Genomic DNA, 16,243 nt, shown 5'->3' with positions numbered 1-16,243 from the left:
AAGCAGTTTCAAATGCCTGCAAGTAGCTTTGCTTTAGTCCGTTTTTAAAGTGGAGCTACTTGCATACTATCACTGGAAAAAAATGGTATAAAATCTGAAAATATACCTCTAGAAATTCCAGTAATGCAGCAGGACAAAGCCAGCTTCGAAAGGCCTTGGAGTAGACAGGCATCGCCAGCCTTCTAAATGCCCCACCCCCTCCTTCGCACAGGTTTCCTGTTACTATGGAAACCTATACAAGAGCAAGGTTTCTGTAGGGTCTATGAGTGTCAGATTTTTCTCTAAATTTTTAAGGTGCCTGCTGCTGTTCCTCAGTCAGCAGTGGAAGAAAAAGACGACAGTACGAGCAGAGGCAGCTCAGAATGAAGGCAAGCCTCTGGTAGCAGCTCACAATACCTATCTAATTTTGGCACTGGAAATGGCTGCCTACATTGCCTAGGCCTTAATCCAGGCCTGGGTGAGCGCGAGAGCAACTCTTTGTAGAAGAGCGAGTTGCATTTAATATCTGCTTCTCCACTGAATTCGGCGACGAGACATTGTTTAATATCTTAAGGGCTAGCTATGGTCTGTCTGAGATCTTTACAGTCAGTCTTGGCAGACACGGTGAAAATAAGGAAAGAGATAGGCATTGGCATAGCGAGGGTAAAAGACACCTGGGGCGGTGGCGCCCCCCCCCCCCCCCGCGCCCTTCTTTCTGTCCTCACACCACCCTTCACGCCCTCCCTTCCCACCCTGTACCTGCTGCTCGTGCCGGTGTTGGCTTTCCCTCTGATGTCACTTCCTGGCACCACAATCCAGAAATGATTTTCGAGGGAGCCAGGCCAGCGCAAGCAGCAGGCTAGAGAAGTTGCTCTTGCTGATGAAGATTTAAAGAGGAAGGGAGGGTACTAACATGATGGGGGTGGGGGTGGAGAGATGCCAGTGCCCCCACTAAGACAGCACCTGAGGCGGTCCCCTCCCCCCCTTTTCTACACCACTGGGGATAGGATTCTTCGCCCAGTGTTCTTCAACTGCTTATTACTTATGCTCAACCTGCCGTGGCATGCTCATTCTAATGCTGAATATGAAAGGAAAAAAGTTTACACCAGTGTTCTTCAACCACCGGTCCGTGGACCGGTGCCGGTCCGCAGAAATTTTCTGCCGGTCCACAGGGCCAGCACATCCATCGGGCAGAATATAGTGTTCTTCATCTGCCAGTCCATGGTGTGATCAACGCGGCGTCTTCGGGCCAGCTCCCTGAATGCTGCAGTGCACAAAGCCAGGGGGAAAGGCTCCTGCGCGTGTCCTGCACCTGAACCGGAAGCCTTCTCTCTGACTTCACAACGTCAGAGGGAAGGCTTCCAGATGAGGAGCGAGATGCGCACGAGGAGCCGCTACCCACAGCTTTGTGCAATGCAGCACTCAAGGAGCCGACCTGAAGATGCCACGTTGATCGCACCATGGACAGGCCCGAAGATAACACCGGGGGACAGGCCAGAAGGCGCAAGGCACAGCATGGAGGGAAAGAGACAACCGCGGTAGGGGGAATGCTTTTATTTTTTTATTTAGTGATTGATTTACATCTGATGTCTGTTCAGGAAGAAATGCATTTGTTTCTTATCCTCTGGGGTTGTACTGCTTGTAGAGTCTTGCATCTTAGGGTTTGTTTGTAAATATTAGTACTTTTACTTTTTGATCCTGCAAGTGCATGGGGTTATCTGTTTTCTGGTAGGAATGAATGTTGAAAAACATACTGTGTGCTTTGTGTATTTTAATTTTGTGGTTAAACATTATGTGTTACATAAGAACATAAGAATCAGACCACAGGTCCATCATGCCCAGCAGTCCGCTCCCATGGTGGCCCCCTAGATCAGCAATGGCGAACCTATGGCACGCATGCCAGCTGTGGCACACGAAGGCCTTGCAGCTGGCACGCGGGAAGGTCCGCAATAGGGAGTTACACGGGTCGCGGGGATCCTGTGGGGACGCCTCCGAGGGTCGCGAGGTTCCTGCGGGGCTGGATGTACTAAGTCGCGCAGCTTTTCTCCCTACCTGCTCTGCTTGCAGCACAGAGCCGAACGGAAGTCTTCCCGACGTCAGCGCTGACGTTGGAGGGGAGGGAGGGCTTAAACAAAGCCTCGAGGGGGGCGGTCCGCCCCGCCCCGTCCCGTGTGCAGCACAGCCGGCCAGGTCCCCTTACTTTTGTGGCGCTAACGCGACCGACCGACAACAGCCCTGGTCCGACAAACCTCCCTGCTCTTAACCGCGAATCTAAATTACCTTCTTACAGCAGCTGTAAGAAGGAAATTTAGATTCGCGGTTAAGGGCAGGGAGGTTTGTCAGACTGGGGCTGTTGTCGGTCTGTCGGTCGGGGAAGTGCCACAAAAGTAAGGGGACCTGGCCGGTTGTGCTGCACCCGGGGCGGGAGAGAAGGAGGGGGGAGAAGGATGCTGAAAGCACTGGGGAAGATAAAAGGGGTGGAGAAGGACGCTGACAGGACATGGGGAAGACGGGGGGAGAAGGACGCTGAAAGCACATGGGGAAGACAAAGGGGTGGAGAAGGATGCTGAAAGGACATGGGGAAGATGGGGGGGTGGAGAAGGACGCTGAAAGGCCATGGGGAAGACGGGGGGGGGGGGGGGTGGAGAAGGACGCTGAAAGGCCATGGGGAAGACGGGGAGGGGGGGTGGAGAAGGACGCTGAAAGGCCATGGGGAAGACAGAAGGGGGAGAAGGACGCTGACAGGACATGGGGAAGATGGGGGGGAGATGGACGCTGAAAGGAAATGGGGAAGAGATAGTGGGGAGAAGACGCTGGCAGGGAAGAAGACAGAGATGCCAGACTATGGGGGGAGCGGAGGGAAGAAGATGGGTGCCAGACCAATTTGGAAGGGGGGAGAAAGGGAGAGGCACAGTAACAGAGCAAATGGAAGACGCAGAAGGAAGAGAGACAGTGGATGGAAGGAACTGAATGAGAACATGAGGAAAGCAGAAACCAGGCAACAAAGGTAGGAAAAGAATTCTATTTCTTTTTTTCTGCTTCAGGATAAAGTAGTATATTAGTTGTGTTGATAAAAATTTATAAACAAAAGAGGCTCTGGTAGAAACCCGTTTACAAAGTGTGTATTCTTCCCAATTAATATTTCCAAATTAATAAAGTCTTTTTGCTTATTTGTAAATGGGTTTCTACCAGAGCCTTTAATTCAGTAGCATAATTAAATGAAATAACTATTTCTGAAGTTTATAGGGACGGGCGGGGACGGAGGGGATTCCTCACGGGGACGGGCGGGGACGGAGGACATTCCTCGCGGGGACGGGTGGGGACGGAGGGATTCCTCACGGGGACAGGTGGGATTCCTCACGGGGACGGGTGGGGACGGGTGAGACTTTGGCGGGGATGGGTGGGATTTCTGTCCCCGCGCAACTCTCTAGTCCGCAATTAAGATATGCGGCGGGAGGCGAGTATGCCGGTGTCTGCTTTGCAGCTCACCTGGCAACAGGGCCGGACTGGCCATTGGGAGAACCGGGCATTGTCCCGGTGGGCCGCGGCCCATCCTCCTGTGCTGGCTGCAGTCCTGTGAGTGGATGTTTAGCCTGCCTGTCTTCCCCTTAGTATCCTATGAGCCAGGCAGTGTGTGAGGGGGAAGTGGGGGGAGGAAGAGAAGATTCACACTGAGTCTGTCACAGGAACTCAGTGAGGCTGTAGTGTGACTCCACATGTGACATCTGTAATCAGGAACAGTTCCTAGTGCTCCCATGCTAGAGAGGTGAGGATATGGGGGGATGTTAATGTGTCTAATAATGTGCTCCTTTGTAGAAACCTCTGTATCTTCCATGGGGGACATGCTAAATTCGAGGAAATAAAAAAAGCTGCTTATGATGATTGCATAGAGAAGTTCAGTAAGCTGAGAGGAGGGCTGGGCTCTCTGTGAACAACCAACACACTAATCCTCTGCGCTGTACCTTATGGAAAACTCAATATAGCAAAAAACAGTAAAGTGTATATGTGGCCCTTCACAGTGCTTTTGTAAACATCATAATAAAATAACAAAGGCTCCAATAATGAAAAATAAAAGTCCTTTTCCCATACACTCAGGTTGCACAAGTCCGGTTTTCACCTGGACAGTATATTTTTTGACCAAAACGGATGTCTACAATTAGTAAAATTCCCCAATCACATATTTTTTTATGGGGACGGATTTGTATACAGCACTTCATTAGATTTTTTTTATTATACAAATTTTATCTTTTTGTAGACTTGAAGTCTTGAACAAAGAAAATGAGTACAGCAAAAAAAGCAAAAACAGATAGTGGAAGACCATTCCAAGAGGCCTGGACAGAGACATATGGAGTGATTGAACGCAGTGGGAAAGCATTGTGTATTATGTGTAATGAAAGTGTTGTGTCTCGCACATCAAGTGTCAAACGTCACTTTGAGACTAACCATAACAGTGTTGCTGAACTTGGTTTAGCTCAAAGAAAAGAGTTCCTTGTAGGAAAATTAAAGAAATATCACTCCCAGTCTCTTAGTTTTAGCAACTATCTTTCAAAAACTAATCATCTTACAGTTGCCAGCTTTCAAATTTCACTGTGCATGGCAAAACATGGTAAGCCCCTCTCTGATGGAGATTTTATCAAAAAGGCAATTTTGGCTGGGAGTAATTCACTCTTCCATGATTTCCAAAACAAGGATAAAATTGTGCAGTGCATCTCTGAGATGCCGCTAAGCAGAAATACTGCAAAAGATAGGGTTCTGCGAATGGCTGCTGATGTTAGTCAACAGCTTACTTGCGACTTACAAAAAGCACCCTTCTACTCCATGTGCTTGCATGAAAGTACAGATATTACTAACCATGCAAGACTAGCGCTCATTTTGTGTTATGCTACTGGTGACATCATGAGAGAAGAGCTGGTAAAACTGCTGTCTTTGCCTGGAAGAACACAAGGGATAGATATCCACAATGCTGTGATGGAGGCTTTTTCATCATTAGACATAAGTCCAGAAAAAGTGGTTTCAGTTACTAGCGATGGAGCACCTAGCATGGTGGGGACAACATCAGGATTCATTCATTTCTTTGCTAAGGAAGCAAAACATCCACTGATTCAATTTCACTGCATAATACATCAAGAGGCTCTCTGCGCCAAAGAAAGCAGCAAAAAACTTGACGATATCCTCAAAGATGTAACAAAAATGGTGAACTTCATCATGGCGCGTGCTCTTAATTTTCGACAATTTCAAGCCCTTCTTGATGAGGTTCAGGCACAATATAACACTTTACTGATGTACAATAATGTCCGGTGGCTGAGCAGAAGACGAGTGTTAAGAGAGATTTGTGGCCTGCTTGGAAGAAGTTAGGCTATTTATGAACGAAAAGGGGGAAGACTATCCTCAACTCACCAACATGGCCTGGCTTACCAACCTCATGTTCTTTACAGATTTTACTAACCACTTTAATGTACTAAACAAAAAATTACAAGGCATGGGAAAAACCGCAGAAAGCATGTTTAGTGACATCAAAGCTTTTGAGAGAAAATTGCATGTTTTTGAAAAAGACCTTGAGAGTGGACAGCTAAAATATTTTCCCAACCTAAAACTACATTTGGATAATTCTACAACATTTGTGGACAGTCATAAAAAACACCAGGAAATCCACAAAGCATATTCCACTTTTGTAGCCGAAGCAAAGGAGAATTTTAGTAAAAGATTTTCTCAGTTCCGTAAGATGGAGACAACCCTTTCATTTATAACTTCCCCAGAAAAGTCCACATTTGAAGATCTTGATCTTTCCTGCTTACAGTGGTTGGATATTCAAAATTTGGAAATGGAGCTACTGGAATTTCAAGAAAGCTCTATCTGGAAAAGTAAATTCAGTGACCTGCGTGCGCCTCTTGAACGTATTGAGTGTGAAAGGGTGACAAATGAAATCACTGCTAGCAGTTCTGAAAATGAAATCCTAAAAGCGTGGAATTCTCTGCCAGACAATTTTAAGTCCATGAAAGCACTTGGGATTGCTCTTCTTACTTTGTTTGGGTCATCCTATGCTTGTGAGCAGCTGTTTTCGGCTTTGAATCATATAAAATCTGATGCTAGAAACAGATTAACGGATGACATGAGTGCTGCATGTGTTGCTCTGAAATTAACGCACTATGAGCCAAGGATTGACAAGTTATCAGCATGCATGCAACAACAAAAATCACATTAATTTTTTTCAGAGCATGCCCAATGCATATGTTTACATGAAGCAGTGTTTTCAGTTTGCAGTTAAGACACTTTCTAAGTTATTTAAATATTATATAAAGATGTTATTTAAAAAAAGGGACTTTACATGGCCCTGTTGTATTCCAATCTGGAATTTCCAATAAAAACGGTTGGTTTAATTGAAAGCTCTTTTGTTTTCTTTACATCATATTATTAGAAATGTAATGATTTAACTATTTTCTAATTTGATTGTAAATTTTACAAAAAAAACATGTATAGATTCTTTGGGAATACACACCGAGTCTTGACACAGTTAACAGTTTTAAGAAGTTTATCTTTTTTTTTTACTCAGGATACATTTGACATGTTATGTGAATAATACATTTAAAATATATTGTGTAACTGAATCAAATTCTTCCTAAATTCATTAAATTGAATGAAATCATTAAAACATTATAAATTGCCAATAAATTGAAATGAAAACCAAAGGATTGTGAATCAAATTGATTCTCTGACAATACAAAGATTCCAACCTTTAAAAATGATGTTACATAGTTCAGGCAACTTTATAAAGAGTTTTTAGATACTAAAATCTTGTTATTAAGGTTTAATTGATGTGCTGGCACTTTGAGGAAATTCTTTGATTTTGTGCGGCAGTTTGGGCACTCGGGCTCAAAAAGGTTAGCCATCACTGCCCTAGGTCAATGACCTGTAAGTGATCTATTACTCTAAAGCATTTGTACTGTATAGTACCCCTCTAATTATACCCTTCAATCCCCTTTTCCTTCAGGGGATTGAAACCCAAAATCGTACTCTGCTTTACTACCTCCTCTGGAAGTGCATTCCAGGTGTCCACCACCCTCTGAGTGAAGAAGAACTTCCTGGCATTTGTTCTGAATCTGTCTCCCTTCAATTTTTCCGAATGCTCTCTAGTTTTTGTTGCCCCTGCAAGTCTGAAGAATCTGTCCCTCTCTACCTTCTCTCTACCTTTCATGATCTTGTAAGTTTCTATCATATCCCCTCTAAGCCTCCGCTTCTCCAGGGAAAAGAGCCCCAGCCTGTCCAGTCTCTCAGCATACGAAAGGTTCTCCATGCCCTTTATCAATTATATTTTGTGTGTGTGTATATATGAAAAATGAATGGAAAGAAATGGTGTTACAATTAGTACAATTATGGGGGCGGGGTCTGGGGCGGAGATTGGGTAGAGATGGGCGGGGTCTGGCCCACAACTTAGCCCAGTGTTCTTCAACTGCCGGTCCACGGACCAGTGCCGGTCCACAAAATAATTATTTTATTTCCTCTGGTCCATAGGCGTCAAAAGGTTGAAGAATACTGTTTTACACTACAGGTAGGAAAAGTCATGCACTGGAAATAATTGCATTCTTCTAGTTTGATTTAGTAATTTATCTCTTTTTTCCCATCAAGATCAGATGGGATTAGTGCTGGAATCCTGTTGTCCTGAATTTTGATCTGTAAATACCTAATAGCCCTATTTTAATGCACCCTCTTTCCATTCCTCATGTACATGGTTAGAAAATTATACATCGTTTCCTAAATGCGTCATCTTGGCGTTAAACGTTGCACAATAAAAATGCATCTTAATAAAAGCAATTGCTTGAAAACATGAAAGGTGGAGGCTGCAAAGCAAACGAGACTTCAGCGCCACTGTTCTCCAGCACACATTCGCATGACAAACTGTACATGGGGGAATTCACAGATTACTTCCAGAAAGAAAATAAGGTTGCAGAGCCATACTATTTACTGGACTAAAATAAGTCATTAAATTCATTCGTACACTGGAGTCTGTGCCTGGGTCACAGTGCTGGAATCTATAATATTGTGCAAGGCTGAAATAGCTCTGTGGATTTCTGTGGAAGCTGAAACTGCGTATGTTTTTACTTACATGTATTCTCTGTGCGCAGAATGCACTGCAGCCGCATTGCTGTAACGCCAAAGAACTATAGCTGATGATAAGACATCCAGAACTGCATCAAACTGAAAAGGACACAAAACACAGCTGTTCAGTTTTTATGTTTTTTAAAGGGTATAATTACTAAATACAGTACATGAAAGGCCAGATTCTGTATATGGTGCCGAAAAAGCGGCACAGAAAAAAAAAATATGAGCGATACATGCTATTCTGCATGGAATGTTGCTACTCTTTGGGGTTCCGGAATCTTGCTTTCTCTGAGATAATGGAATGTTGCTACTCTTCGGGGTTCCGGAATCTTGCTTTCTCTGAGATAATGGAATGTTGCTACTCTTCGGGGTTCCGGAATCTTGCTTTCTCTGAGATAATGGAATGTTGCTACTCTTTGGGGTTCCGGAATCTTGCTTTCTCTGAGATAATGGAATGTTGCTACTCTTTGGGGTTCAGAATCTTGCTTTCTCTGAGATAATGGAATGTTGCTACTCTTTGGGGTTCCGGAATCTTGCTTTCTCTGAGATAATGGAATGTTGCTACTCTTCGGGGTTCCGGAATCTTGCTTTCTCTGAGATAATGGAATGTTGCTACTCTTTGGGGTTCCGGAATTTTGCTTACTCTGAGATAATGGAATGTTGCTACTCCTTGGGTTTTGACCAGGTACAAGGGACCTGGATTGGCCACCATTAAAATGAGCTACTGGTTTTGATGGACCATTGGTCTGACCCAGTAAGGCTATTCTTATGTACTTCTCTGTCTGCCTCAACTCCTTCAGGTCTGCTACTCTACTTTCCAGAGATCAGACTAGTTTTCTGAGATCCAGAAGCATTTTGCACTAAATACACATATACAAACTCTCACCAGCTGGGAGATAATCATACATATCCATCCTGCTGCTGGATTACTGTCTATATCTCAACATTACTGAGTTGTTAATTATTTGAAGTCGCTAAATGAATAGGGATATCTATGCTAATCTGAAGGTCCTTAAGATTGTTTGGTATCCTTTATAATAAAACGCTAGCCGCGCATGCGCACTTACCTGCGTGCTTCCGTGATCCCTGATCTGTGATCAGTAGGTCCGTGGCCAGCAGAAGTGCGGATGCGGCGGCTAGACAAATCGGGAAAGCGGAGAAACAGCACAGCCGGCGACTCTCCCCTCCCGCCCTCACTCAGCGCCAAAACCACCACCGCCAAAGCCTCCTCCTTCTCGCTGGCTCACCCACGTTTAAATTGAGAAAAGTGCTGCACCGCGCTAACACTGGCTTCGCCGTCTTCTGTCCACTGCGGCCTGCCCTCTCTGACTACTTCCTGTTTCTGCTAGGGTTGGCCGCAGTAGATAGAAGACGCCGAAGCCAGCGGTAGCGCGGTGCAGCGCTTTTCTCTGAATTTAAACGCGGCGGCTGGGAAGGGGGCGGCGGAAATGCTGCTTCTGCACAGGGAAGGCCAGGAAATGCTGCTGCTGCACAGGGAAGTGTGTGTGTGGGGGGGAAATGCTGCTTCTGCACAGGGAAGTGTGGGACATGCTGCTGCTGCACAGGGAAGTGTGTGTGTGGGGGGGGAAATGCTGCTGCTGCACAGGGAAGGATTGAAGGGAAATGCTGCTGCTGCTTCACAGGGAAGTAGAGGGGACGGAGAGGGAAAGGGGGCCTGGGAGCAATCTTGGTTTGCTTTGGGGGAGGGGAGACAGAAGGGGGCATGGAGAGACAGAAAGACAGGCAGGCAGGCAGCGCATTAGAACGAAAGACAGAAACACAGAAAGACAGCAGGCAGGGAGAGAGACAGAAAGAAAGAAAGACAGACAGGGTGCCAGAGAGAGAACCAAAAAGAAAGAAGGACAGACAGCAGGAGGGAGAAAGACAGAAAGAAAGGAAGAGAGAGACAGGGGCAGGGAGAGACACAGAAAGTAAGAAAGAAAGACAGACAGACATATATTCTAGCACCCGTTAATGTAACAGGCTTAAACACTAGTATTTTATAAACTCTTGTGTTTGCTTCTCAGTGAACTGCTGTTATTTGCTAAGTACTTGCTGATGAAAATACAATGTGATGGCATTTTTTCCTCTTCATTTAATTGGGATAACTGACTATAAATTAAGGAATATAGATGGAAAAGTTGGGAAGGGTGGGAGAAAATAATTTTAAATCAATTATGCAAGCTAAAACTTAATGTTTGCTTTTAAAGAAAATGAAAGCAGAATTAATCAATAGACCCCAAATCTCGTTTCTAAGATTTAAGTCACAAATTTTTCCCGAAAAGCAATGTTCACTTAGTTGCAGATACTCTGTCTGTTCTCAATATTCCCTCAGGAGAGAGGGTGCTTGAGATTTGCCTTTGCTATATATCTTTGTTTCTAGGGTAAATGCTTCCAACAGGCCTTTTTGTTGATTAATGTGATTAGAAGTCTACTAAAGTGACCTTTTCAACTATTCTACCTTCCTACCAAAACTTTGGTTAACAGCTTTCAGCTCAATATCCCAGTTTTCTCATTTGTATGCAAAGAAAAGTGCCCTTTCTGTTTAAGTCAATTAAGTGCTAAAAGAACCTAGAACAATTGAATACTGTATAGACTTTTAAGCAAGCTAATACCTAATTATGAAATTAAAACATAGAATTTATTAATTATCCCTAAATATCTGTTCTATTTCAAATTCTAAGTCACCAAATTTCCCCGCAGAGGCTTCATCTAAGAACATCAAAACATAAGAATTGCCGCTGCTGGGTCAGACCAGTGGTCCATCGTAGCTAGCAGTCCGCTCACACGGCGGCCCTTAGATCAAAAACCAGTGCCCTGAGACTAGCCTTACCTGCGTACATTCTGGTTTAGCAGAAACTTGTCTAATTTTGGCTTGATTCCCTGGAGGGTGTTTTCCCCTATAAAAGCCTCCGGAAAAGCGTTCCAGTTTTCTACCACTCTCTGGGTGTTCTCAATATGCCATCAGCACCTCTATTGTTGTGGAATACGTGGAGCACTGAAAAGTTCTCAGCTCAGCCAAAAAGAGAATGATGTGGAGCCATAAAACTTACAAGTTATTCCACACTTTTCTTGACACTTTTCATTTCAGTAATATGAAATGAAACAGAAAGTGTCAAGAAAGTATAGAATAACTTGTAAGTTTCATGGCTCCACATCATTCTCTTCTTGGCTGAGCTGAGAACTTTTCAGTGGCCTCTTGTATTGTGATGTCATAATGCCTCATTCCACCAGTGCCTATGAGCCAAACTCATCGGTGATGTCACAATGGCTTGGTTTCCCTACACTTGTGCCCATTTGCTAGATGCATTTGTCTCATTGAAACAAAGTATCAAGGAAAGTGTGGAATTACTCATTAAGTTTCATGGCTCCACATCATTCTCTTCTTGGTTGGACTGAACATTTCAGCAGCCCCTCGTATAGTATTGGCTCTATATCATATTGCCTTTTTTTTTTTTTTTTTTGGGGGGGGGGGTTAGCTGACTTTAGTGTCAGCACTCCTAAAGAATGTTTCTTTTATGCTTTGTTATTTCTTGTACCTGGGGGGAAACAGAGTCCATACATAAAAAAATAATACAGTGGAACCTTGGTTTATGAGCATAATTCATTCCAGAAGTATGCTCGTAAACCAAATTGCTCTTATATCAAAGCAAGTTTCCCCATAGGAAGTAAGGGAAACTCGCTTTGATTCCTTCCACCTCCTCCTCCCCCCCCCCTCCCCGAGGCTATCGGCGCTGCTCCATCCCCTCCCCCTTGAGGCCACCGACGCTGCTCCATACCCCCCCCCCCCCCGCGATCCGGCATCCCCCCTGCGAACTGGCATCCTCCCCCCACCCACTCGCATCGCCCCCACTCCCCCGCGATCCTACATCCCCCCGAGCACCGCAACGACATCGCTTACCCCAATTGGGCACCAACACCAGCACCAATCCACAGGAGGTACCGGTGCCCGAAGATCCTCCCTCTTCTGGCCTGGGCTGGGCGGTGCAACGGAGATCCTCCCTCTTCCCTGTGCTGGGCTGGACTGGGCTTTGAACATTTGCGCATGCTCAAAGCCTTCTGGTCTCACTGTCTCCGAGATTCTGAATCTGAGAATCTCAGAGAGAGCAAGACCAGAAGGCTTTGAGCATGCACAAATGCTCAAAGCCCAGCCCAGCCCAGGCCAGAAGAGGGAGGATCTTCGGGCACTGGCACCTCCTGTGCATTGGTGCTGGTGCAGGTGCCCAATCGGGGTAAGCGATGTCGTTGCGGTTCTCGGGTGGGATGTAGGATCGCGGGGGGGGGGACGATGCGAGGGGGGCGGGTTGCTGGATCGCTGGGGGGGATGCTGGATCGCGGGGGGGGGGGGGTGGCGCTCGTAAACCAAGTCAAACTCGATTTCCTAGGTGCCAATTTTGCGAATGTTTTGCTCGTCTTGCAAAACACTCGCAAACCGAGGTTTGACTGTATATGATTTTTTTTTTTTTTTTTTAAAGTAGGGATATAAGGATGACTTTCTTCCTAGCCTGTGCCTTGTGACCCTGGGCAAGTCACATAATCCTCCACTGGCCCAGGTACATTAGATAGATTGTGAGCCCACCAGGACAGATAGGGAAAATGCTTGAAGTACCTGGTACACGATCGGTTTGATTAGTGAATCTAGTGAACCTTCCCTCAGAGATTTCAGCTCTCTCATCGCTAGATAAGGTGATATCATATATTGACAGTAATCAGGGGCCAGGCCACAAAGAATCTTAAATATAAACATTAAAAATTTTAAATTAGGGGTGTCAAACCTTTAGGCTTCCCTGGGCCGCATTGGCCAAAAAAAAATGTTTCTGGGGGCCGCAGAGGAGGGAGCTGGCAAGACGGTAAACACCCGGGGCAGCAGAGGAATACACTGCATCGCCCTCGACCGGGGCCACACAAAAATACTTCACGGGGCCGCATGTGCCCCTCGGGCTGCAGGTTGGACACCCCTGTTTTAAATGAATCCTTGGTCTCACTGGTAACCAGTGTAACTTTACTAATAAAGGACTAGCATGATCACTAAACTCTCCCAATAATAACTTTGCAGCTCTGTCCTGTATCATCTAATTTTCTGAATTTTTGCATCCTGCAACCCCCAGCAACACAATGTTATAATTAAGTGCTGACTCCACCCATGGACCACCCACAAAACAGCCAGCTTTGATTATAGCATTCTGTAGTGATATTCAGCAGCACTAACTTTTTAAAGGGAAAGGGATTTGTATACCGCCTTTTCTGAGTTACACGACCACACTCAAAGCGGTTTACATTTATACAGGCACTTATTTTGTACCTGGGGCAGTGGAGGATTAGGTGACTTGCCCAGGGTCACAAGGAGCAGTGCAGGGTTTGAACCCATAACCTCAGGGTGCTGAGGCTGTTACTCTAACCACTGTGCCACACTCTCCTCCTTCTTAGGTGCCACTGAAGTGGATAGTAGAGAATGACACGGTGACAAAATTCATCACCGTTCCCGTCCCCGCGGATAACCGCGGGAAATAATCCCATGTCATTTTCCAGTGTCTATTTCAACCTCGGTCCTTCTACACCAGCATTCTTCAAAGCAAAGCTTGCGGGTCAGTGGCTGTGCTTATTTGAGCCAAGGATAATGAAGCCATTGTGACATCACTGATGTGATTGGTTCTTAGGCACTGGTGGAATGAGGCATTATGACATCACAATATCTGCTCTGGATACCAGAGACTGTCATTCTTTAGTGTCTATCTCAACCTCAGTCCTTCTACACCAGCATTCTTCAAAGCAGAGCTTGCGGGTCAGTGGTTGTGGCCATTCATACTCTGATTCTTCCCTCTCTCCTTAAAGAATGACATGAAGATGGTTTCCCGCAGTTATCCGCGGGGACGGGAACGGTGATGAATTTTGTCACCGTGTCATTCTCTAGTGGATAGCACTGAACAAATGATTTACTCCGGCTTTTACAAAACTACAGTAGAGGATTTTACTGTGGGCCAGTGAGGTAAATGCACTGATGCTGGTAGAATTCCTATGAGTGTCGAAGTATTTATCTCGCCGGCCTGCAATAGAAACCTCTACCACGGCTTTGTAAAAAAAAAGTCCTTAACTGACCTGAAGCAGTTTCTGGACCTCCAAATATACAAAAATGATATGTAGAAATAGACATCATTCAATAAAATCTTTTATTAAACTAATTTAATGCTTCTTATGTCTCTAAGTTATGAGATATTTGTGTTCTGCAAAAGGCAACATGTCTGAGACAGAAAGCAAACATATTGCACAGTATACTTCAAGTGTACTGGGGTTCAAGGAGGGTTTGGATAGGTTCCTGGAGGAAAAGGGGATAGAGGGGTACAGATAGAACTTGAGGTAGGTTATAGAAGTGGTCAGAAACCACTTCACAGATCGCGGACCTGATGGGCCGCCGCGGGAGCGGGAGCGGACCGCTGGGCGAGATGGACCTCTGGTCTGACCCAGTGGAGGCAACTTCTTATGTTCTTATGATTTTTTAAACTGCTTAATCAGGTTTCTAAGCGGTGTACAATATAAAATTACATAAAAACATATTAAAACGTAAAAACATATAAAAACAAGGGATACTCGATAAAATCCAAGTGTCATAATAAAGCACAGATAAAGCATTTGGACCTACTTCAAACAATAGGAAAGTGGGGAAGAACTACAACCATTATAGAAAAGTGCAACATAAAAGGAAAGTACAATAGGTTAGGGTAAAAAGTAAGTTTACTTTAATTTTGTCCTTAAAAGGACGGTTGTTATCCAAAGGCGTCCTGGAACAAGAATGTTTTTAGTTTTAACTTTAAATTGTTTTAAATCGGATTCACCACACAAGTGGTTAGGCAGCGAATTCCAGAGAGTAGGGGCAGTGACGGCAAAATTATTGAAGGGCAACGTATTAATCAATTTTAAAGAAGGTATAACGAGAAGATTCTGAGACGTTGAACGAAGAAATGTTACTTACAGCAAATCCAAATGATGATGCACTGTGTCTCATTACAGATACAGCTGAAAAACAAAAGAAATAATAGTCAGTCTATGAAACTGAACGATTATGATATGCTCTTTTATTGTCAGATCATTTACATTTCCAATATTTTTTTATTTATAGCAATTTAACACTAATTTCACAAGTAATACATTAACTTGATACAGAAAGTAGAGAAAGTACTCCAAATCAAAATCATTGAAGAAAAAATACATCTTTTACAAAGAAAACAATTTAGAACAGAGATTCCGCAATATCAAGTTCTCAAAAATAGGAGACATCAGGAAAAAAAGCGAGGTAAATAAATAATTATATTCCATGAGAAATAAGGCTGCTCAGAGGAACATAACAGCTTTTGTTCAACCAGGTCCCAGGTCGGATGCAGGTCTCCTTGCTATGGCAGAGGGAGGGGGAGGCCTCCTCTTCTTTGAGGATGACTTGACGCTCAGCCCTCCCTCTTGGACTCCTCTCCAACCAGCCGCAATGAGCTTGTGGATATTCGGAGAGGCAGCCATCCCGTAGTTGGAGTCTCGGGCTGTAAATTCTGGTTTAGCTCCCGACGTCTTGTCAGCAGCCCCGACACCGGCGACTGTGGTGTTACATCAAGCTGGCAGGGCATTAGAGAGTGGAATGACACCAGAACCAATGGGAGGTCGAATTCCATCATCATTAACCCTGGAGGCAATTTAGAAACTTATCACCATTTCAAATAAAACTGTGAGCAAAAGAAGGGACCTAGTAGAAATGGGACTCAAGGAAGTTTCTGAATTGGAATTTGACAAGGGATAAAACTCGACAAATTGAAGGCTTAGATAAGAATATGGAAGAATCTCTGGGAATGCAAAATATAATTGTTAAAGACTGCGTTAATTTACATTGGAAACAAGAACAACTGGAAAATGTTCTGAGGGAATGTAATTTGAGAATCTTGTTTCCCACAGGTGATTTATATGACACCAAAACATCTTTTTATGAAGTACCTGGAACTTTTAAAACTGCCAGTAGAGGCAATTCCCCATGTAGTAAAATTATTTTACCATATTGGAAGCACCAAGATATGGAACAACATGAAGTGGTTAGAGGAACATCTGAAGTATCGCCAGACAGCTTGAATGTTAGATATTTTAGAAACTTTGGGCTAGATTCACGAACCTGCCCAATCGCGCCCGATCCAGG

The 16,243-nt window shown here is 44.5% G+C and overlaps 1 protein-coding gene across 6 annotated transcripts in view; it reads right to left on the bottom strand.

Annotated features, from left to right (window-relative positions):
• TMEM163 (transmembrane protein 163) overlaps positions 1 to 16,243 on the bottom strand; it is a 286,924-nt gene that overhangs the window by 104,308 nt on the left and 166,373 nt on the right. For all 6 annotated transcript variants that reach the window (XM_033944598.1, XM_033944603.1, XM_033944599.1 and 3 more), the window contains 2 exons: positions 15,044 to 15,087; positions 8,081 to 8,172 (listed from right to left, as the gene is read on the bottom strand). In XM_033944598.1, coding sequence (XP_033800489.1) covers positions 8,081 to 8,172; positions 15,044 to 15,087 — 136 coding nt within the window. The remainder of the gene's footprint in view (positions 1 to 8,080; positions 8,173 to 15,043; positions 15,088 to 16,243) is intronic.

Source organism: Geotrypetes seraphini, chromosome 5 (genome assembly GCF_902459505.1).
Source record: "Geotrypetes seraphini chromosome 5, aGeoSer1.1, whole genome shotgun sequence".
Classification (NCBI taxonomy): domain Eukaryota; kingdom Metazoa; phylum Chordata; class Amphibia; order Gymnophiona; family Dermophiidae; genus Geotrypetes; species Geotrypetes seraphini.
Note: the sequence above shows the minus strand (reverse complement) of the source record. Positions and strands in the feature narration are given on the sequence as shown.